The 24107-nt window shown below is 37.7% G+C and overlaps 1 protein-coding gene across 2 annotated transcripts; it reads left to right on the top strand.

Moving 5' to 3' along the window:
• Positions 1-1293: 1293 nt before the first annotated feature.
• On the top strand, positions 1294-22627 carry LOC139967340 (mitochondrial proton/calcium exchanger protein-like). 2 transcript variants are annotated; one of them, XM_071971029.1, is made up of 15 exons: positions 1294-1506; positions 4589-4673; positions 7344-7785; positions 8177-8320; positions 9195-9335; positions 9616-9819; positions 10190-10309; positions 11060-11191; positions 11907-12056; positions 12842-12952; positions 13434-13568; positions 14448-14537; positions 14777-14940; positions 15634-15775; positions 16132-22627. In XM_071971029.1, exons 1-15 carry the CDS (start codon positions 1428-1430, stop codon positions 16273-16275), a joined length of 2283 nt encoding a protein of 760 aa, XP_071827130.1. In that variant the 5' UTR covers positions 1294-1427; the 3' UTR covers positions 16276-22627. The 2 variants fall into 2 exon arrangements, with proteins under 2 accessions (XP_071827130.1, XP_071827129.1); XM_071971028.1 differs by having other exon boundaries at positions 4586-4673.
• Positions 22628-24107: the final 1480 nt, after the last annotated feature.

Here is a 24107-nt window from a genome sequence, read left to right as displayed (position 1 = left end):
TTGCAGGCAGACAAGTGAAATTTGTTTGATATTTCATAGTCCAGAAAAAGGAAAATTTTATTATGTTACTATGATAAGGCTTCAAATATGCCAACTTCTCTGGATCTGTTCCACTTTTAAGTTTAATTTGATATGTCGTCTACTCCTTCGACTAAGTTTTATTTTCCATTGGCAGGCTTTTTATTATTGTAACAGCTCAACTAGACATGGGTTTTTTGAGCTTGATATAAAGAATACAGCGTCATTGGATAACATCCATACCACTTCATGACAACAATTTTTTATGAACACATATAAGGTCAAAAGTATTATGGTTTTATAGCGGTAAGTTTTGTACTGCATCTGAGAGACTGACCTGATGGTCTGTGTGTAAAACCAGGCAGCTTTCCATTCTAATCTATAGCAGCTCTTGGTACTTTTCAAGCAACCGCACTGAAATGCACTGAACCTGGAGTGATAGCAATGATTTTTAACCTAGGCCTTTACATGTTAACATATCCAAATTAATTTTGCGCCGCAAATCATCACTTAATTTATGGACAAATGGTTAGCATGTCATCCATAGATGCTCTGCTGTTTGAATAAAATTAAAAGAACAAATTTTGGTTGAAGAATTTATCATAAATAAATTATAAAAGAATGGATTAACATTAACATTTAGACCTGTACTTTAAATAATTTGAAGCTGAATATTTTGGAAACCAGAATAGCCATATAGGAACATTATTGCCAATCTTCTTCCTTTTTTCTTCTCATTTTTGTTATCTTAGACTGTAAAATATCAGGACTAAAATTCTATCTAAAGCCATCTTTTAAAAAATAACTTTGATAGAGTTCTCGATCACTACTTACAAAGTACCTGATTAACTTGATAAAGTATGAAGCTGTCATTGTGATATTGTTTATTATAGGACTTGCATTATAATTTTCTTAAAACTAAACTTGAGCCTAATAAATACAATGACAAATTCCCTCTGGTTCATTTTCGACGCTATTATGTTTTCACAAGAAAAGTTTGCCGAAATCATTTAATTGATGTCAGGTAGGATGAAGTAAAATGCTTTGGGAATGCAAATTTGTTGAAACTGTAGCAGTATTTGAATAGAGGTGCTCTGTCGAAACTTTTTAGAAGGATGAAATATCCGATATACGAATTTCACGTGATGCATATTTATCATCATGAATATGGAACAAACTCTAAGGTGAAAGGTCACCGCAGTTTTCGTAATGGAAATTTAACTTGCTGTTATGTACACACGATACGTAATGATGATCCACTAAGCTTACACTGTATAGTATTTTCAGGACACATGCATCAACCGGAGAACATACTTACACAAGTTACAGTACCGGCGTTTTAAGCTACCCACAATTTATTCTGCAAACTCAATTCTGAAATCACTTTTCTGTTTGTCTCTAATACGGATATGTCAGGATTTTCTCGCTATGTTTCTCATAGGAAGCATCTGGCCAGATTGACCCTTGTTTCTTTCCACGGAAGAGAAGGTAGTTTCGACTTGTTCTGTTTCTGAAGTCTCGCACGAACTCAGTCTACCACGAACTAGTAGCATGATCACTTCATTGATTGAATAGCTTAGGCCTAGGCTAGCCTCAGTTAGGCTAGGCCTAGAAAGTAAATAAATAATAATGCAAAGCTAACAATATTTATTACTTTAGATAAATACGGTAGGATCGTTCATTACATTAATACAGCATCAGGCATATGACACTAACAGAAACATTCTTGCCGCTATTTGCACCTCCCAGTGGCATCAGTGTTTAATTTAAATATTATAATTTATAATTATTTATAGTTTATAACTATAGTACTAGTAGTATAGTATAGGCTATTGGCATCGCCTAGTTTTGCTACAGTAGCCTATGGAAGTATGATTGGAATTGATCATTAGGCCCAGTCATTCTCATAGACGTAGACCTAACATAAGATGGGGATGTTGGTTTCTGCCACAGTTTCTGTCATTACAGCTGCCATAAAAACTACTTTTTCACCATTTTGGAATATGTACACTTTTTTATTATGGCAAAAGCAAATTTCTTAGTTAGATTAGAACTTAGATGTGGGCAACTCCTAGGCTATGCTGTGTCTTTTCCCCCTCAAATTATAAGTTTATTCAAAACTGTTAGTTGTGTAATAGCCTTGGCCTAAAATACTTTTAAGAATGAATGGAGATCTATTGTCAATCAACTTGTCACTTTTATCAGTGGAATATTCTTTAGTCTATTGGTTAGTTTTAATGCAGGGAACTTATTGTGTACATATATTTTTGCAGTATACTCTGTAGACTGTTCTGTGGCGGAAGCCACCTAAACCACATTTCTGATATACAGCCCATAGTCTTGTTGTCATACTTAATTGTAAGTTATTTGATCACTATTGTAGCTAAAGCCAAGAGGGCTATATATATGCGAAATCTTACCGATGAAACCTGAGTTTACCTCTTGGAGGCATTTTTAAAAATTTGTTTGCCCAGTAACCAACAGTAGGCCTAGGCCTACATGGTATGTTACTGCATTCTCTGTGTAAGGAGAATTTCTACTTGTTACTATAGTGTGATTGCACTGATTGTAAGATATTACATAAATTTATTGTTTTATTTTGGTGAAACCATGCCTTCTGAAGATTAATACTATACCTCAGAGCAAATCAAAAGATCATCAGTCCATTATTCATCAGGTTTACACTACCAATATTGCAATAGTGCCCGCTATTGCGTAATAATAACAATAATGCTGACATCTACCTCTAGTAACAACACTACCTATTGTACGTAGCACTGTGTTTATGCAAACAGTGTTGGCCTATGCATAGTACAGCATGATAGTATGTGTCTCAATTCATAGTACGTATAGGCCTACCTTATATTGAGATATTGTCATGCTTGACGGCAACATGGTCTGCTCACTTCTGCTGATCAATTCACATAGATAACTATCAAAATTGCAGTGAACCTGAACCGACAAAACTTTCTTGTTCAAAATTGATATTGAATACTAACTGGCTTATAATGACTTACTACACTCATTCACTACAGTATTTTAGTTTTCCTACAGGTCTAATTGTACGTATAAAGTACATGCAACAAGCATATCACTGTACCAATCTCATCAAAACTCATTAACTGTACAGTGTATCCAATATAATGTTTGTGTATACATGTCAAATGGGAATCAGGAGATACCGTCATTAAAAAAATAAAAACTTGTGTCAAACTGTCCAAATCAAACAAGATGTGCACCAACTCACTGTTGTTCCAACAGCTGAAGACACCCCCCCTCTTCCTTATCTGGCCATTTATACCATTCAGAATTGATTTGGAAATGACTTGATTTTTTTAAGATTTCCTTAAGTTTTTAATCCACAATTATGTTAATGGATGCAAACTCTGATATGTGACAAAGGCAGTATTTTTGTTTTAATGCACACTAAACATGCAGAACATAGAATGTAATACTGTACTTCCATGGGCAGACTGTGCTGTTATTGGGCAATGTTAAGTAAATTCAGTGAGATTGTGCAACAGTTGGTCAGCAGTACTGTAGGTTTGTGTAACTAGCTTCAGTCTCAAACACAAAGTTTGTAACATTCTCCATCCATAGGCATAGGAAGCACAAGTATGTTCCCTACCCTACATCCATACCACTCACCACAATTTATGTAGATTTTCACTTGTAGCTTCAAATGTTAAAGAAAATGTAGATGCCAGTTAAAGCAAAGGACATGATATGGCCAATCTTGTCTGATGGTCTGGTATGTTGTCTGCTTCATGAGGAGTCTTTGTTAACATTGAGGGTTGCTTTCCTTTTTAGGGTTGGAGTGTGAGAAGGGATAGGACTGGGGAGAGGGGACACAAGGGAGGGTATGAAAGGTTGAAAAGGTATGAGGGCCTTGAGCTTACTTCAGTGTGAAAAGGAACTATTTTGTCATGGTTGCATAGTTATTTACTACACAATTTACTAGTACCCCCTAAAACAAACCCAAAACAAAAGATCAAGTGCATAATGGGGCTTTAGGTCAAAAATGGATTACGTGGTTTTTATGATGAAGACAGAAACATTGTTGTACTGTAATCACCACATCCTTTCAGGATGATTTCAAATCATGGATGGCCACAGTGCCACACCTACTCTAAAGTTAAACACCTAAACACCTACTCTAAAGTTAAACTCTAAAGTTCTGTGGTCTCTCTGACTTATTATTGCTTTAAGCCTAGGTTTAATTTGAACTCCTGTACATATGCCTGTACTTCCTACAGCTCCCTGGTCTATGTCATAAACATATGTCACTGTGATAGTCAGTGTGCAGTATTACTGTGTATGATCAATTCTCTGTCTGGAATTGTCAAACAGAAATAATATTTTTGAAATGTTATTTAGCTGTTAGGACTGTGCTATTCTTCTATGCAAATCAAATCTTTTGGAACTGTACAGTAAAGGTGATGGAATATTTGTCAAAAATGTTAGCAATTTGAAGTGTATTAACTTAGTATGACATGCAGCAGGTTACTGCTTGCAAAAAAAAATTGTCATTAAGTCTGCTTATCGTTAATGTCTGGTTTCCTTTCAGAAGTATTGTTCTGTGCTACCCATCGTCAGTATCAGTCACAATGCTACAGTGATAAGCATCACTCACCGCAAATATTACATGGCAAAAAGTAAGTTAATCTTTTTCTCATATTAATATCCTTTTTAATCTTCCTATGTACATATGAACAGCAATAACAACAGTTTAAATACTGTGCTGTACCATCTTCATGAAGGACAGTGTGGTGGTAGATGGGGACACTATTGATGGTATTTACTGTCCTTGTGATATATAGAGCCACTAAACCTCATACTGTGTCACAGTGACATGCTGATTAGGTCTAGCTTTGTTAACAGTTTTTCAATAGAAGTATACTATTGCAAATGCATCACAGAAAAGCTTTACTGTCCCATAAAGGTTTTTGCCATATGGATAAGGAAGGCTAATATTTTTTCACTGTGGTGTTGTTCTTCCTCTTTCATTGCATTTCAAATATCAAAAATAAATTTCAAAGTCTTTTTTTTTTAACATCCATTTTTGCAAAACCTGGGTAATTTGGAACCTATTGTAGTTTGTTTAGTTTTCATGTGTTTTTTTTTTAATTTTTTTTTTAATTTATACAAATTTTGCTTTGAGGACTTCGATAGTTAAATTCGAACAAAAAACTACATGATGAAATTCATTGTCCCAATGTCCATGTTTTTGAAGGTTGCAGTGTTCTCTTTATGTTGGTAGTATACAGGGGTATTCCAAACAATAACCCTTTCTGTAATGCTTTTGTATGTGAGTTACAGTATTGTTTTAACTTTTTTTTTTAATAGCCTTTGGTATTAAACTGCCTTGTAGCTAGCACTGATTGTTATTTCTATGCTGCATAGTAATTTCTCTTAATAATACTGAATAACATTTTACTAGGACTTCCCTATTTTCCCAGGAGAAGTCTAGGAAGTAGTGGAATGTTGTACAATATAGTAGATATGTAATCCTCAGTGTGCAGTAGAAAACCAATAGACCGATTCCATTATTAGCCTTTGGTACTAAATCAAATCCAAAATATCCTTTGGTATTAAACTGCCTTGTAGCTAGCAGGGAACGCAATTTATATGCTGCATAATAATTTCTCTTGATAATACTGAATAAAGATTTCATTGGGACTTCCTTATTTTCCCAGGAGAAGTCGGTGAAGTAGTTGAATATTGTACCATATAGTAATTATGTAATCCACAGTGTGCAGTAGTAATTATATTAATAACAAGCAAACAGCCATGTTTTTTTCTTCCAACTTTACAATTATTTTGTCATTCTCTCAAAATTGAATCCAAAATTAGTCAATGTACAGTAATGAACTGTATTATCATGTAATTTTAGCTATAAATAATATGTAAATATATATATCTTTATCAAAGTCAACCCAAAAGCTGCTTTAGTGGGAGATAACAGTACACAATGCACTAACAGTATTTTTCTGGGACTGGAAGTCATGTTCGGTCAGGACTATATTCCTGCGGAGCATAAGCTTAGGACGTAATATCGTGTGTTAGTCAACGAGTGCTGTAAAATTTGCCATGCTACACTGGATAAATAATTCCCTGGTAATGGTAACCAGAATTGTCTAATGCTTCCATATTGACCTCATGGTGTGTCAATTTTTTGTTGTTGTTTTTGTTGTGGATTCAAATTTTGACATCACATTTGCTTGCTTCAAGTTGACTTTTGGTACCATATAATACAGGTCTATCAACTTGAATGACAGCAGGCTTTATAATTAGGCTGGAGTCACCCTTCTAGTCAAGCAGGAATAATTCAATTTAAACTGTTTGTTGAGTCAGATATAACCAAACTTATCCAACTGACCTTTTACTGTATCCGTGACCCTCTTGTGTAACATCTTTTAAACCGTAAACATTTAAAAATAGCTTGATGGCTTTTGCCTAGTGCACAAGTAGATTCTAAGTACTGTAGGTTAGCTTAAAACCTAAATAGACTTTTTAGCATTTAGCAACGTCTTGGAAACATTGCATCATGTTAACACAAAATGTAAGTACCTGTTATTTTAGTGGAAGTCTCTGATTTTAGGTATGCCATGTTTCTTAGTAAGTATCAAAAAGAGAGTCACATTCCTGTAGAGTTTGCACTCCTCAAGATACACGTGGAGCTGTTGTTATGAATTATTCATGTCAATAGAAACTGCATGTGTGCAGTAGTTTGTTAAATAGAGATTTAACGTCATTCCTCTCTTTGCTATCTCATCTGGGCTACAATGGCTAACTGTAAGTGGTAACTCTTTCTTCACAGAGCCCCACCAAAAACCCATTTTCATTGACAATCTGAAACCAATCTCAATCTTACAACAGGTTTCTTACTGAGGTCCCCCTCACCCTCCCCCACCCCCTCCCCCACCCTGTGAATCCAGTTTATATCATCATGATCATGACATTGTCACAGTGACTGAGATTCCTCACTGTACAAGTACCATTAAACCTCCCATTCTTTTTCTTGTGTAGCCTACGTGAAATATTTCATTAGGTGTGCCTTCCCTCACCACTAATCTACAGTACTGTAGGTGTTAGTATAGACCTGTACCAGTTGCCAGCATGTTCTGACTAAACTATTATGTATGTGTGTTGTGCTTGATTACAACACTCCTTGTCAAATATCTGGGCAAAATTGTAGACTTCTCAGTTTCTGTGAAAAGATTATTTAATAATTAGGTAGGTGTTATGATTCATTGCAGATACTTTCTTCCTGGACTGATTCACATTGATTTCATGACTTTCTTTCTTACATTTTTGCTTTTCAGAGTTTTCCAAATTTCTACTGTCAATAAATTATATCAATACCCTACAGTCCATGGAGCACAAGGCCTGCTTCCCAGAAACTCTCTAATATTATCTACGCACCATAAACACTTGAAATGGCCTAGTGAGCGAATAATATCGTCCCTCCATACGTCGTCCTCGAACTCGGAGCCAGGAGATGGGGAGTCAAAAGTGGAGCAGGCCGTCAAGGCGATTCAGGAGAAGAAGAAAGCTCGGGAATTGTCTGCTTCGGAGAGGGACGAACTGTTGCACAACACTCCACAGGTGCTGTTCCCGAAGAAGAGTCTGGCCACCAGGTTCAAGGATGAGGTCCTGCATTTCTGGAACGGATTTAAACTCCTATGGACGGAGATGAAAATTGCCGGCAGGCTGCTGAGACAGGTTCTCAATGGCCATACCTTGAGTAGGCGAGAATACAAGCAGGTACTGAAGATATGGATGGATTGCTTTAATAGTGAACTAAAATCTCCCCCCCCTTTTTCAGTCCCCCCACCCCTTAAACCTGTTCCTCTTCTGAATCCCCATTCCTGTGTTGAAAGAATTATTTTTCAAATAAATATTAAACCAAAAGTGTGGTGGCATTTCCCATGGTATCTTGTACTGTAAGTTCCTAGTATTGTAGTAACAGTTATGGTTTATGCACATAATTAAAAATAGAGGTTATTGTTTTAACTTTGAATTATCATATAGACAAGTAGAAACATCAATAGCATTCAAACGTTTCCTTTTTTGGAGGACTATCACATACCGACAATAAATGTGTAAAGTTATCCTAAGTTATAAGGTTAAAAATGAGTATTTCTCTTCATTCTAGTTCACCAGGACCGTGGCAGATCTCTTCCGTATGGTACCGTTCATGGTCTTTATCATCATTCCTTTCATGGAGTTTTTCTTGCCTGTCGCCCTCTACCTCTTCCCAAACCTGCTGCCCAGCACTTTTGAAACAAGAAGTAAAAAGGTTTGCAATAACTTGTTACAGCATCTAATATCTATCCTATATCCCTGGTTTTCAACCTGTTTTGCCTGGTGACCCCGATTTTCACCTTGATCATCTTGGTGACCCCCTCCCCCCCCCCCTAAATGGCAAATGTTGTGGCCTGGTGCCCTACTGGAGGGAGGTAGCCCCACACATTTGAAAAAGTAATGGTTGAGGGTGCTTAGTTGCAAAATGATGATATATTTTCCCCCAACTTGTGACTGAAGTAATTTATGCTCGAGATTTTCCCACTTTTTTCTACAAATATTGCCGATGGTCGTTTTGTTTTTCATGTTTCCCAAATTTTGGCGACCTCCCAAATTTTGGCAACCCTTCAAAAGAATAGTAATTGGAACATACAAAATTTGTTACCTCCCCCAGTTTGAATATCCAACATCTAGAATGCATATGGAGATGTTGAAAAATGCTTATCAATCTTTCTAACAGTGACAGTACCATCCATGCAAATAAATATAGTACCTTTCAGTCCACCTGTGAAGAATTTCTTAGATTTTGGGAATAGTGGAATAAGTACTTTCTGTGGCATCTTCATAGAGAAGGCTTTGGTATATATTCTTTCCTATTACCTTTTTAGTGTTACATACATATATATGCCAGCTAATACAAGTGCACCATATACTGTAGATAAGCAATGGGAGTCACTCATTTTTAATCCGTCCAATGGTCAGGCAAAAGCCAAATCTTCTAGGTCGCAGAACTTTGAAACGACACGATCACGTTATGTTTGAAAGTCTTTTGGGATAAGCAAAAGTTCACACATATTCGGTCCATGCGTATGACTTCAAAAGTGATCATTGTAACGTTAAATGAAGCAGATTTATTTTGACGTTCACAGACAGCAAGACTGACCAAGGAACTGAAAATCAAACTGGAGATGGCCAAATTCTTGCAGGATACAGTCGAAGAGACGGCGTTGGAAAATGGCAAGTCCAAGACGAAGGAATCAGCAACCCAGTTTGCACATTTCCTGGAAAATGTAAGTATAGTTCTGGTCAACGTCTTAAAGCTATACCCATTGAGGTAAGAGGGGGAAGGTGGGTGAATGGGAAGGTAAGAAAGTCCTGTGAAAGTAAGCAATTAAAAAAGGAACGACAAGCAGAATCATGTAGATTGTACCAGATGGCAGATAGCATAGCCTTTCTCACTCATAACACATCATCCTGTTGATAGTTTCATTATTGACAGTCAGCGAAACAGACATGATTCCAACCCATCCATGATGTGTTTTGAAATTCTCTCGTAACTTCTTTCTGAAGATTCGGAGGTCGGGGAAGCAGGCCAGTAACGCTGAGATCATGAAATTCTCCAAACTCTTCGAAGATGAATTGACATTGGACAACCTAAACCGCGGCCAGTTAATCGCTCTCTGCCGGTTGTTGAGACTGCAACCGATCGGAACCAACAACTTCTTGAGATTCCAACTCAGAATGCAGCTGAGGAGTCTCATGGCCGATGACAAGGTGAGTGAGTAGTGACTTGGATTAAAGGACAGAGATGTGAAGAGAAGCAGTGGCGTGCACAGGATTTCAAATGTTGGTGGGTGGGTGCGTGGATGAGGTGAGGGGTGAGGGCATGTGGAAAGCATGGGGAGGTAGGTTACAAATTGCCCCTAATTGCCCCTAATGTTTTTAAGCCACCCCCAACTGGATGTTTATCCCACCCCCACCCCACCTACCACTGATGATGGAGGTGGGGGGACACACGCCCCCACCCCCAGGCCATAACAAAGTAAGTCACCACTACCCGTAGGCTAATGCTTTCTCTTTGAATACGTTGTTAATAAATTCACAAATTGAATTCAGATGACATTCTATTCTATTTCTTATGCAGATGATCTACAAGGAAGGAATTGATAGCTTAGATGTGCAAGAGTTACAAGCGGCTTGTCAGGCTCGTGGGATGAGAGCGTTGGGAGTTCCAGCCGAGAGGCTTCGATCACAATTGCAGCAGGTAAAGCCGACAAGCTCTCCGTAATGTCTAGGATTGAATTTGTCCCGTCGACGTGGTCGTCAGAGTGTCAGAAGGCAAAGTTGTCTGACAGGAGAAATAGAATATTAATGACATGAATTGATAAGCATGCCGTTTGAAACCCTTTCTCTCTGTCATTGACTTCCCTGTCATTAGTATTAGTTCTTTGATCTATATTGTCTGCTTGGTGATTTCATGTGTTATTGCATCATCAAATATCTGTTTTTTTAAGACGAACATCAAAGATATAAAAGAAGAAAGGAGGTTGTGGCTTTCAAGATGTTTGTATGTTTTATATCATGATATTTCTTCTGTTGGTACCAGTCTCTGTTTTATACTGGGGAATTTTTTTTTATTATTATTATTACTTTTACGATTAATATTAATATTATTATTCTTATTATTTTTATGATTATTATTATTATTATTATGATAATGATGATTATTATTATTATGTATTTAGTGTTTACTTTTCGTATGGCAGATTAAAGTTCCGAAAGTTGGACTTATCTTCAAGTTGGCCCATTGAAATTACTTAAAGTGTGTTTACATGACTGCAATACTCCTTTGCAATTGTTTGTGTAGTCCAATTCGCAAATCTGGATGGTACTTTTCTTGGACAATTAAAAATATATAGGTATTAAAATAAAACCATTAAGAGGTTTAAGGCTGGCCTTCTGAGGGTTGTGTTCAGGTGTTAGTATTTAAACAAACTTCAATTCTCATCTTCAGTGGTTAGCCCTCCACCTGAACGAACAGATTCCAACCTCTTTGCTGCTGCTTTCAAGGGCCCTGTACCTACCAGAGCACTTGTCTGCACCTGACGCCCTTCAAGCAACCATTGCATCGTTGCCCGAGGAGACAGTAAGTACCCCTCTAGTCTCTTTGTGTGGTCATCTCCGTCATTCCTGCCTCTCTCCCGTTAAGAGTTTTAGACATTTTAATTTATCAGCTCATGGGTAATTAAAATACTTTGCAAAGGTGAAAAGGAATCAGTGTTGGAATTATTACACACTATGGAAATTTTCAGTTAAGAAGGAAGGCTACCATGAACTGGAAGGGGTGTTGATGAGAGCTTTGGAGACCGTGGATGTGAGTGAGAGGGGATCCGGGGGCTGGGGGGAGGGGTAGTTTGGTGATGAGTCAGTCATCTGGGACCTTCGATATGATAAATATGTCCATTGTTGACATTTCAGTTTTTTTATGATGATTCAAAGTAATTGTACCTCACTTAGGTTAAATCAACTTTTTTTTTGCACCTCGGTATCCCCAACAAGAGTCCCCAAGTGGTGGATGTACTGAATTTCTCTGTTGGAGGGTTTAACTTGAGTGAGATCATTCAATCTCTGAGATTGTGGTATTAATGTCTCGCACAGTCCACAAACTTTGAAATCACCTCATTAATATGTTCTTGTTAATTGAATGATGTGGTGCATCATTCCTTCGTGTAGTCATCACAGGGAATGGTGTGTTTTAAATGATGTTTTAAATGTTTCTCTTCAAATTATAAGAGACTGATGATAAGTTCCAAAGCACAGATATATATTTTCCCCCATGTTGTATTTTTTTTCTTCTCCAGGCTGCAGAGGCTAAGTTGAAGCTTGCAGAGATGGAAGGCGAGAAGGTAGACAACACCGAAAGGTTAAAGGTCATCAAGAAAGAGGAGGAGGTCATCAAACAGGAGAAGAAAGAGAAACAGGAAATAGCCAAGCAGGAGCAAGAGAAGAAGGTAGAGAGATTGATGGGGTCATGCAGATCTGATTTCTTGGTAGATAGGGTGGGGGTGAGGGGTGGTGATAAGGAACTTGTTATAGAGAATCACAATAATGGACATCAATATTTGCCTGTAAATGCAATTTTGCTTAAAGTTTACTAAAAAAATTCAAAAATGCAACCCTGGGTTTCTGGGGTCTTTATTTTGGTAGGTTAGTGTTATTAGCGTAGAGAAACGGAAAGAGTAGAAAGAATTAAGAGATTAACATAAAATTAAACACAAATTAGAAGTAAGTATTGTTTATTGAATTTGAAGATTAGGCGGGATTAATTGTGGGCACTTGCCCGCCCCCCCTCCCACTCTTTCCCAAACCTTCAGTTGGCTTTTTCATCCAATTCAGTCGGTAATTTGTTTGGTTATGCCACAGCAATACCGACAACTCTGCCATACTTTAATACTTCTTCATTATTTTATGACACAAGCTATACGAAAGATTGACCCATTTTGACGATTCATACTTAAGTCCATTTGTTACTTTTTATGTCTCTTCATAAATCTGACAACACTTTTATGCAGCTAGCATAATAGCATTTGCAAATTCACAACCATTACTGGGAAATAACTTGTAAATATTGCACCATATTACATCTTTTTATTAAGTCCAAACAATTATTAAAGGGAAGGGGAACCCCCTCCCCACTTTCAAACATCAACCCCCTCCCTTCCCCCCCAGTTTAAACATGTTTGAATGTTGCTTGAGCTGGTACTATTTGTGATCTGATTTGATCTGACATTAACAGGCAGCAGCAGCAGAGGCAGAGCTCATGAAAGACAAGGCCGAGGAGGAACTTGTTGACAAAGCTCCTATTCTGGAACCTGTCCCAACCAAGGAGATAGTAACACCAGACAAGGTAGGTACATATATATAGCCAGAGCTGTGCTACACAGGCTTCTTGGCAATAGTTTTAGGATGCATCAATCCTTGGGTTGTGATTCCACGTATAAACCAAACTTTGAAGTTGGATTTTCATTGGAGTCTACATAGTTCTGGTGATATCATTTCAGTGGTCCTGGAAAACTCCTGCTGCATCATGTAGCATGTACTTGAAATGAAGTTCAGAAGCAAGTCTCTTAGTTGCTAAAAAACAAGCATCCTATTATTCATAAAAAATTGTAGATAAAGAGGGAGAAACCTTAGGTTTCTGCTCTTGGTCTTTCTATGCCTTTGAGGATAATAAATTACTTCACCGTTGATTTTCTAAATTCAGATTTTAGACTAGAAAATGGTATTGCAGACTCCACTTATGATTTTGGTAGACTGATTAGCATGATATGAATATTCATTGACTGGTCGTATATACACTAAAGGATGTCTTTATCTGTCCTGTGCAGGAAGAGGAGGTCTCTAAAGAGGAACTACAGGGCATCGGGGAGGTGATCAGCAAGATTGCACAAGAGAAGGAATCACTCTCGCAGGAGAAGGAAGATTTGGAGGAGCTGAAGCAAGACGTAGAAGAATATAAAGAGGTAAGGGTGGCCTACTGAGGAGAATAAATAGACAAGCAGAAAATGTATAGGATTGAGTCAGGTTAGTCAAGGTGTTGGGTGAGAGATTGGGAATATGTAGGAGAATACAAAGAGGTAAGGGTGGCCTACTGGGTAGAATTAATAGACAAGCAGAAAATGTATAATATCGGCTGGTGTGGGGAAGGGTTTGGGAAAGGGATAGGGCATCAGGGTAGAAGACTACTAAGAGAAGAATGGCATACGTAGCAGAATAAATAGAAAAGTGGATAATGTCTTTGGTTGGGTGAGGAGGGATGGGGGAATTAAGGGAAAAGATTGGAGGTGGTAGGACAGGTGGAGTAGAGGAGGAAGAAGAGAGCAAATAACTCCCAGCCAGTCAGACAATATGAATCTTGTTTCTTTGTACAAAAACTGCTGAAGGATGAAACATGATCTCTACCACAGAGGCAATCATGGGAGCAGAAACACTGCAGGTGTGTGTATGTGTCGTGCCATTTATGTTTGACTGTTGTACACCGTCGCTTCATGCACGCTGTTGCATAACAAATTGCACATCTTGCCACGTTGTCTCTGTGTCGACACGAGGAGTGTCATTCTCGATCGGTTAGCAGGGATGTAGAGTTCTCAGTCGAATTGAACTAACTCGTTGGGGGGGTGCAGGACGTGACGTTGAGGTTCATCTCTTTATTTCAAGTGTGCGATAAATCTTTGCGCATCTGTAACAGTTTTATCTCATCAGGGAAGCTTAGTTCAAGGTTAATGATGAAGAAAGTACAAAGGAAGACCACATCGATCTAACCTCATATCACCTGATGTAGCAAAGTGTCGACAATGAAGGCCTTTGGTTTTTCTAATTTCTGTTTATTCTTTGCTTTTCAGGATTTGGAGGACCTTAAGAAAGAGCAAGAAGAGGACACTAACTTGAGGACTCTCTCGGAATCTAAGGCTTCCCTTAGAATGAGTAAACAGGTACATCTTCTTGCCTTTCCATATACTCACTTTCATTTGTGTAACTGTAGATCTCATTGTTATACTTTCAGTCTGTAGAATGAAAGGAAAATGACCACAAGCCTATCGTTAAGTATGACTCTATAGTGACAACTTCTTTACATTTCGGAAAAATTGTTTGTAAATATTCTGTCCAGATCGAGCTGCTGAAAGAATGCTTTTTATGTCGAGTGTTTGGTCTTCTTTTTTAAACGTAACAGGTTAACAGGATGATGGGCAGGTTAGACAGTATCGTCTCTGAGCTAGAGGTAGAGAAGCATACCTTAGTCCAGGAGAAGGAGACCATTAAGGAGGGAGAAGGGGTGGATGCTGAGGCCGTAGCTGAGAGAGAGGAACTCATGCAGGAGAGGATTGATAGCAAAAAGTAAGTTTACAAAACAATCTTATATCTTCATCAAGGCAAAAAGGAGGCAATTGTGATTATTATTAGCCTGGACCAGCTGCTCTTAACCTCTCCTCTCCCCTGCTACTCTCTCCCCCCTCATCCTCTCTCAGATTGCTCTTCCCTGCCCCTCTCCCCTCCCTCTCCCCTCAATCTCCCCTCCCTCTCCCCTCCCTCTCCCCTCAATCTCCCCCCCTCTCCCCTCCCTCTGTCCTCCCTCTCCCCTCCCTCTCCCCTCCTTCTGTCCTCCCTCTCCACTCCCTCTCCCATTCCTCTCCCCTGCTGGCAGGTCACAGCCTCTTTATTTCCTTTCTCTATTAAACAGTTGAAATCTATTACCTAAAAATTGTCATCGATTTATTCAGTACCCTTATCCTGTCGTACTTGTCAACTGCAGTGAAATATCTCTTCATTAAAGTTTCTTTTGGTTGAATGTGTTTTTGTCATTTAGATTGGATTTCACAAATTTCATTTTTCTCCCCCACCCCTCCACAAATATGGTACAGAGTTTTACACTGGTTTAGTCGAAATACACCAGAGGTTGCTGAGTCCAATTTGTGCTCCCCTGTTTTGTAAAATGGGCTGAATGATTTACACTCTGTGGCAGTTTATTGTCGACTGGAAGCAGCTTTTCCCTTTCTCAGTTTGACAATGCATGGTTCTGCTCTTGTCTAGGAAAACTATTATCCGAGTCGAGGAGTTGGTGGAAGCCATGAAGAAGCTTGACAAAGTGAACGATGCCGAGAAGTTTCAGAGGATCTTTGATGCCTTTGACGAAGATAAGGACGGCATCATCGAAACTTCAGAAGTCCTCAACGTAAGTTAGATATGACAAATGATTATGGAGACCAATATGAAGTCCTCAACGTAAGTTAGATATGACAAATGATTATGGAGACCAATATGAAGTCCTCAACGTTAGCTAGAGATGAAAAATAATTATGGAACCAATATGAAGTCCTTAACGTAAGTTAGAGATGAAAAATGATCATGGAGACCAATATGAAGTCCTCAACGTAAGTTAGAGATGACAAATGATTGTGGAAACCAATATGAAGTCCTTAACGTAAGTTAGAGATGAAAAATGATTATTGAAACCAATATGAAGTCCTCAAAATTATTTATGTTATTGGTCTGAAGACAATTTCTTTCTTTTGTTTGTGTATGTCGCAGGTCATCGAGACCATTTCTCGTGAAGACATTGCTTTGAATACAAAGCAGATTAAAGAGGTGATGGACCTGCTGAGCAAGGAGGAGGTACTGGAGGAGCTCGAGAAAGACGTGGAAAATGCTGAGAAAGATATCGATCAGAAATGAGGATGATGGAAGGTACGAGTGATCAGATGCAACAATCCGTCGATTGGCAGGCCAGTAATTGCAGCTCTGTCTTGAAAAATGATGAGAGTGGCGACCGCAAGAGGACCACGGATGAGTCTTTTGTGATATGTGAGAAGTTTAACAATGTCTTCCCTTTGGTAAGAGGATTATCTCTTCCCTTTGGTAAGACAATTGTGTGTCTTTCCCTTGGTGTAAGACATCATGAGTGTCTTTCCCCTTGGTGTAAGACAGTTGTGTCTCTTCCATGCGCTGAGATGGTGGTTTAGTGAGCTACTTATTAAGTCTTTGCACTTGATATGATAACCTAAAGATGACCTTAATTTTCTCCTGGAAAATTAAATTTGTCATTTTTAATTCTTAGAAGAGAGACAGTTTTAGTCGTTGAATGATTGTTTGCTTATGGAGGATGCCGTCAAATATGGAATGAATAATCATTGAGGTACGCGGGAAAAGTTATGTATGGTCAATGTGACTAGGAGATAATAACTTATTATGGAGGGTTTTGGGTGGGGGGGGGGGGTTTGTGCTGCAGTAAAGGGAGGGATCTTGAATGTCAATGCTCTCATGTTTTAAGGATCGAATAGATATGAAGCCAATAAATAATTAAATTTGAATCTCTTTTTTCAACAGCTTAAAGTTAAATTAATTTTAATTTATGCTGTGCTGTGGTTATGTGCAGTGAGGGAAGCCTCATACTTAACTCGTAAGGCCTCGTTACTATCGACTGTTGTGTGCTCTCAATAAAGTTTGGAATGCTTCACAGGATGACTGCCAGTGTCACATCAGAGTGTGACTGTCACAGCAGAACTGTGACTGTCACACTACTGTTATGACAGCATGAATCATCACAGTGTCTATGTGGTATAAACCTTGAGATTTTGTCATTTGCCATGGTAACTCGTTTACCATGCATCTTGATACCAAATTCTGTCAATAACAAGAATCACTACCTTTAAAGCCTGTAAATAAACATTTAAGTGCTGAAAAGCACAAATCATAGAAGTTAATAACCAACAAGCCTTGGGCTGTTTGTTATGTTGGCAAAGCTGGGAATAGCATTTGTTACACTAGCCTGTTGTGGGTGTGCATGGGTGTGTCTTGTTGGTGCGTGGCGTCACTGAAGGGCAGGGTTGTCATCCCTTGCAGGCCTCACAAAAATAGAGTGGAAATTGGCATTCCATGGTTAACTAAGTGTATTGCCATGCATCGGGTATATTAGGTACAGTGTCACTATGTCAGCTTGAATTTTTTTTCATGCTGTGCACTTCTTTGATAATTTTGCAAAGCATTTTATGGGCTATTGAAGTGACTAAGCTTTAAAAGTTACCTTGGATTTTTAATCAACTCTGTTATTATCATTTACAGGGTGTCATGTGTGTGGGTTTTGTTTTAAGCAATTATAAACTTTACATTATAATACTACACATTATAATTCATTACGTTATAATTCAGGAGTGTTGAACACTCATAGGAGTATTAGCTCAGTGGTTAACGCCGGTGTCTTCCAATCATAAGGTCCCCGGTTCGAGTCACTGCAAGATTAATGTATGTCGTCCAGTTACAGAGTTGTTGACAATTGACAATTCATAATCATGGACGTTAAATATGAATCTAAAGAGACTGACTTCGGTCAGCTTGCGGCTTTGCTAAGCCAATCAGGCTTCTTCGCGAGTTCCTGCTTGCAGGAGGATCTAAAATACATGTACATTATAAAGACCCAATTTCACTGAATTGCCAGTATCTAAGAAAGAAGATTTGCTAAGTATCAAAGATGTCAGTCAATGCATATGGTCTTCGATAAACACATTTATTTAATTATCAGATTCCCAGAGGTTTCATGGGAAATTGCGTAAACCCAGGTTACAACAGAAGTAAAACAGCTAGTTGAGTTAGTGGCACAATTTCTTTCATACCATCAAATATAAGTTTGTTACATTTGTAACAAGTAAAATAATTGATATCAGAAAACAGATGTCAAAATTAAACTTGAGGTCTGTTGCTGTCTGAAGAAACAGCCTTTAGCCTACACCCATTCCCTACCAAGGTACTATCCTTTCCTTCCCTAAGTTTTATTTATACTGGTCCAGTTACTGCAAATTTTTCAGTTTTTGAATTTATCTTGTACTTAGGTGAGCTGCATACATACCTTGATGGTATTATGTAATATTTGTGTCATAAATCCTGTTATGCGTGTATTCCATATTTTTTAAATCTCAAGTTCTTTGAAATGTCAGTAAAGTAAGAACATGAGATTGGTGTTATTTGTTAAATGCCAGAGCTCAACTGAAATACAGAGTATATTCTATGGTCTTTGACCAAACTTAAAATTCTTTATATTATTGTTATGATTATGATTTTTGTTTGTGTGACTGTAGCAGTATTTTAGTGTTGGCAAGTTTTGTTACAAAGCGAAACGAAATAACATAAAAAGATGGGAGTGCCGCTATTAAAAAGGAAGCAAATATGTTTTCTTAAATTTTGTGTAATTGATTTGGGTTTCAAACTGAAATTAAGCTCTGTTGAAAGCTGTTATTTGTCGAAGTCTAATTTGATTGGGATGTTTGCCACTTTCAAAGATCTTTCTAACATCACATGACTAGACTCGAGAAGACTAATGCAACGGTTGACATTGCTGTACTTTAATGATGTGACTTTACCTTGGCTTTAGCTGACTGAGCATAAAAAGCAAAAAATTAGAAAAACAAAGTGTCATTGTTTATGACACATTGTCCAATGGTGTATGGTAGTGTATTCAAATTTAATTATTCGTAGATAGTAGGCAGATAATTTAAATGGATCGTACAAGTTTTCTTACGAGACCCGAGATTCACTGCATCCCTTTCTTTCCTAATAGTTACTGGCTATCGGTCACTCCTTAACTATCACTGGCTATCGGTCACTCCTTAATCTGTCACTGACCAGTGTATCCTTATTGTATGACACTTGAATGATTATAACTAGTATTGTATCAAGTATATCACTTGTATGTATGGGATATCAAGTGTGGAGTACTTAAGTACATTTTATATGCACTGTAGATAATTCATATACGTTTAGTAATTAATGATTTGTTTAACATATTTTAAATACCACTGTCATAACCTACATGATGTAATACCACAAAAAAGCCCCTCAGCTTTTAGCCAAATAACAGGTACTGTACCTCCACTGCTGTGTTTTCAATGATTAACAGGATATTTTTGTGATCTTAATGCAAAAGGAAGACATGGTGGATTAAAAACAATGTTTCCACATGTTTCAAATGAAAATTTCAGAAATTTGCAGATTTAACAAAAGCATTGTCCTATCTATGTGAATAATGATTATAAGGGTAACGTCATTCCTTCTTGAAAAGTAAAGATATTGTAGACAAGATCAGATTTTCCAATTTCTCCTTGAACGAATTCAAAGAATTATTTAGTTCCTTTTTCTGTTCGCAAAAAAAAATTAATTGGAAAAGATATAGATGTTCTTCTTATCATAGGGACATCTTTCCCATTCAACCGAGATATATTTGGAACATATGATGTTGTAATCAACCATTTTGGGTGTTATTTTCTTCTTTGCAGCTACCAAAATATGTTAAAACATATTGAGAAGAACCTTTCACAGGCAGTTGCATCACAAAAGAAAATAATATTTTATAATATCCTAATATATGTATAGAGATTATGCATGTTTAATATTTTAGTTGATTTTTTTACATCAATATTATATTTCAGTTTTTCCATATTTTAATTCCTATTATTCGATGCTTATTAGAAAAGGTCGGAATGACTGTAACCTTTGACCTTTTCCCTTTACTCTGACCTGATGTGAGATGTGATTTTATCAACTATCTCATCCATGGCAATATATCTTAGCGATGTAATATCTTATCATATGACTTTACTTGACCTGTGTAGATGAATGGTCAAAATAAACATGGCTCAAATTAATCTCATTTTTCATAGCTTATTACAGCTAATCAGTGACTCTCACTAAAAGGCATTACATTAACTCACTGATAGAGAATGTTTGCTGCATGTCCACTGCTGAAACATTAAACGTTATCTATCAACAACACAATCATAATCGAATAAAACTGTTAGCAAACTGCTTATCCACTAAAGAGCCTGTGTAAGAGAATGTGTAAAAGTAAGTTGGCCTGACGTTTCAATCCTAGCAGGATCTTCTTCAAAGGCTAAATGACAAGGCTTGTCATTTAGCCTTTGAAGAAGATCCTGCTAGGATTGAAACGTCAGGCCAACTTCCTTTTACACAACAACACAATCTCATCAACATCACAATTTTTTTTTCTCTTTCATTGATGTTATTTCAGCTGTTAAACTGTGTAATGATGGGTCATATTTCAATTTTTCGTGAGTTGCTTGCATGGTAATATTTTTCTTAAAATTCAAGTTACATAACGTTTTAAGGGTTAGTTTCAGGGTTGTACGACTAGTCAACTATCGAAAAAAATCAGTCAAGCTGCATTGATCGGTAAAAATTGGTCTGTCAGTATTTTCTTTCTCAACTGTCTTTCCGTTACAGATTCAAAAATGAGAACTGTGTATGAAAATAAGGCAATACTAACTAAGCATGCAGAATGACACGTTTGTAGATAATTGGAGTAATTAAACGGATTACTTTGATTAATGAGAATGGTCATGACTGGTTGCATCACTAGTTGCTGTCTGTGTAATCTTATTAAAGTAATGGTGTGCAGTTTAACTGATAATATTCTAATCTCAAATTTGGCGTGTGTGTGTAGTGTAGATGGTCAGTGTTAGTAACTCACCCACCTCCCCTTGAGAATTAATTATTGCATGATGATGTGTGCATTTCATTTACCATAGTTAGTGACAAACACTTGAGTAGGGATGGGGTCAAAGGTCTTCTGCTGGAAAGAACATTTTCTTGGGTTCAACTGTTTGCTAATGATTTCATTGTGCGCTTCAGTGTGTGCTGTTCCCATAATAATTGGAAAATAAGTTAAACTTTACATATATATACATATATACATATATATATATATTTATATACATACATATATATATATGTATATATATATATGTTATAAATTTGTGTGATTGTACTGTGACCTGCAAGAAGCAGACCTTTGTTCTCTTTTTATGTCCATTATTTTACTTTTCGTAGCAATTCTGTTCCAACTACTGCATTGAAATAGTCTGTAATATCTCTCCATCCATCTGTCACCAATTCTAAAATCTTGCCAAATTTTCCTCATTGGCTCAAAAGTTCAAGCTCACTCTTGATCGGGCCATTACCCATTGTGCCCAGTTGTACTTCTTTACTATTCCCAAATGATGCATTTCGGTATGAATATTCACAAGCCCACTAGTGCCTGAGCAGGGTGCAAGCTTGTAAAAATATGAATATTGATAAGGCCACTGGTGTCTCCTTGCCAAGTGATGAGAAGACAATCGGATTGATGTACACATCATATTTCAAGTGAAATAGTACGGTCTCCATATTAATGCTTGAAAGAGCATTTTTGGCCTCATCTCTCTCTCGCACTTTAAAACGATGCTATTCTTGTTGTCTGAAAGCAGCATGATGCTTGTAGAAATAGCAAATAATTTAACAGAAGGTAATACTACAAATATAGTTCAAGACCTTGATATTAAGGTAGTGCATGTTCCAAAGGGAAAACAGCATTTGAAAGTAAGCACTGACGTCGATGTACCTACATATTTGTGAGAGGATAATTTCAAAATAGAAGCTACGTTGGTCTGATAGGTTGTATATGATGATTATACGGGTGGTGTCATAGCTTTAACTTCTTTTCATCTCTGCATGATTGAATACAACAATAGGCAACAATGGAAACTAAAACTTGATGATTTAATAGCATTCTTTTATTTCAAATTGCCATTTTTCTGTTAAAATTTTGTGAAATTTTCATTGTGAATTGTACTTTCTCTTAAATTCAAAATATATATATATTGCTTTTATGTAACAGGCAGTTAATAACTTTGGCACATGTAGATGGCCCAAGTCTCTTGCGAACAGAAAAAAAAAGTGAATCCGACAAAGTGTTGTCATTCCTCCAACTGCACCAAAGGTTTACTTGGTGCATGTGTTTATGACACATGATGATTCCTCAACATGTGGCATCTCATAAAATTGCAAAACAGCAGCACTTTGACCGCATCAGAAACGTAAGTGAGATACTTGAGTAAGTATACACTCAAAGGTGCATTCGAGTTGTAAACTGATGTACTGGTAAACACTATATGAAAATATACCATGGTTAGTCTAACAGACTGTGTAATAAAGATTACTGAGAACTAATGCTTATTGAATAAATCTTCCAGACTTTATTGAACTGGCTTATCTTAATTTCTTTATTTTGTGGGTTATGTCTGTTTTACCATTGTGTCCTTCTTTTGCTGCTTCTTAGATCATTAGGACAAAAAAAATGGGTATAAGGGAACATTGCATACTGGGCATTGTGCATCACACATCAACAGAATGCTTCATTCTGGTCCGAAACCGGATAAAGAGGTTACATTTGCAGTAGCAGGGTGGGTCCACCCAACAGCTCTATGGCTCTTATAAGGGAACATTACATACTGGGCATAGTGCAACACACATCAACAGAAATACTCCAATCTGGTCTGAAACAGGATAAAGAGGTTTCATGTGCAATAGCAGGGTGGGTCCACCCAACAGCTTTCTATAGCTCTTATAGAGGAACATTACATACTGGGCATAGTGCAACACACATCAACAGAAATACTCCATTCTGGTCTGAAACAGGATGAAGAGGTTTCATTTATGTAAGGAACAAAGGTGAGTCCAACCACCATCTTTCCTATAACTCTGGTAAAGATATCAACTTAGGTCACAATCTTCGATTGTTGTTGAGTAAGATCTGAAGCATTTCTCAACAGCGCTCGACTGACCGTGGTTATACGTGACTGAGGTCAACTGTGTGTTGTCCAGTGGCGGGGCTAGGAGTATTGGTCAGAGGGGGCGAGAATGGTCTGTATGGGCGCTTCCGACTTTATCTAAGCAGAGCGCCACCACAGGTTGGCGCGGAGCGTACAGACATTTTTTGAGTAAAGATACTCCCTAGATCGCCGGAAATGACCCTTTCCGGGCCTTGCTAATTTGCAGATAAACGAAGAATAAATAGGTGTCATCGCCAACAAAATGTAACAAATGTCAATAGGTAGATGAGAGCGCAATAAAAAGTTCAATAATCGCGAATAAGTAAAAAGTGGTAAATAGCTGAAAAGGGAGCAAGCAGTCCATTTGAGTCCGTCGGGGGGGGGGGGGGGCATCCGCCCTGACTGTATGGGCGCTCCGCCACTGTTGGGAGCGCAGTATAGGAAGAGAAGGGGGGGGGGGGGATGAGCGGTATTTTTTAACGGTTTGGGTGAGCGTCTGCAATGATTCGTAATGACATGTTATCGCAATCGTTCAACATGCTCAAATACAATGAATGATTCAGGAGGAATTCATGTCAATTTTCAACCATTTTTTGAAACAAATTGAGCGAATTGATCGCTAGTAATCTTGAAATGAATTTTATCACCGTCATTATCATGTTTCCCATATGTAACTTTCTCATAGAAAAGGAGGGGGTGAATCTGTGCGTAATGTAATCAGAAATACTTTTAAAATGACACCAAAGAGACTAAAATTTCTTTTCGACTTTGTTAATAATGATGTCTTTTAAGAGACACCGTAGATACGTTCCTCGGTTGGGTTTACTGCAATAGTAGCAAATGGAGACCAATATCCGCACTTAGTGGACCTAATGTTATAGTCGTTCATTGACCTTGAACAGAGGGGCCTAC

The sequence above is a fragment of the Apostichopus japonicus genome, chromosome 5 (assembly GCF_037975245.1).
Source record: "Apostichopus japonicus isolate 1M-3 chromosome 5, ASM3797524v1, whole genome shotgun sequence".
Lineage (NCBI taxonomy): Eukaryota > Metazoa > Echinodermata > Holothuroidea > Aspidochirotida > Stichopodidae > Apostichopus > Apostichopus japonicus.
This window is presented reverse-complemented; position numbering and strand designations above follow the sequence as displayed.

What these genes read in the sequence shown, in the direction of transcription:
- LOC139967340 (XM_071971028.1), top strand. Translation starts at nt 1,428, where the DNA reads ATGTCAGGATTTTCTCGCTATGTTTCTCATAGGAAGCATCTGGCCAGA. An exon ending in GTAGGCGAGAATACAAGCAG is followed by an intron (nt 7,786 to 8,176) that starts GTACTGAAGATA and finishes TCTTCATTCTAG; the next exon opens with TTCACCAGGACCGTGGCAGA. An exon ending in GAGAGGATTGATAGCAAAAA is followed by an intron (nt 14,941 to 15,633) that starts GTAAGTTTACAA and finishes GCTCTTGTCTAG; the next exon opens with GAAAACTATTATCCGAGTCG.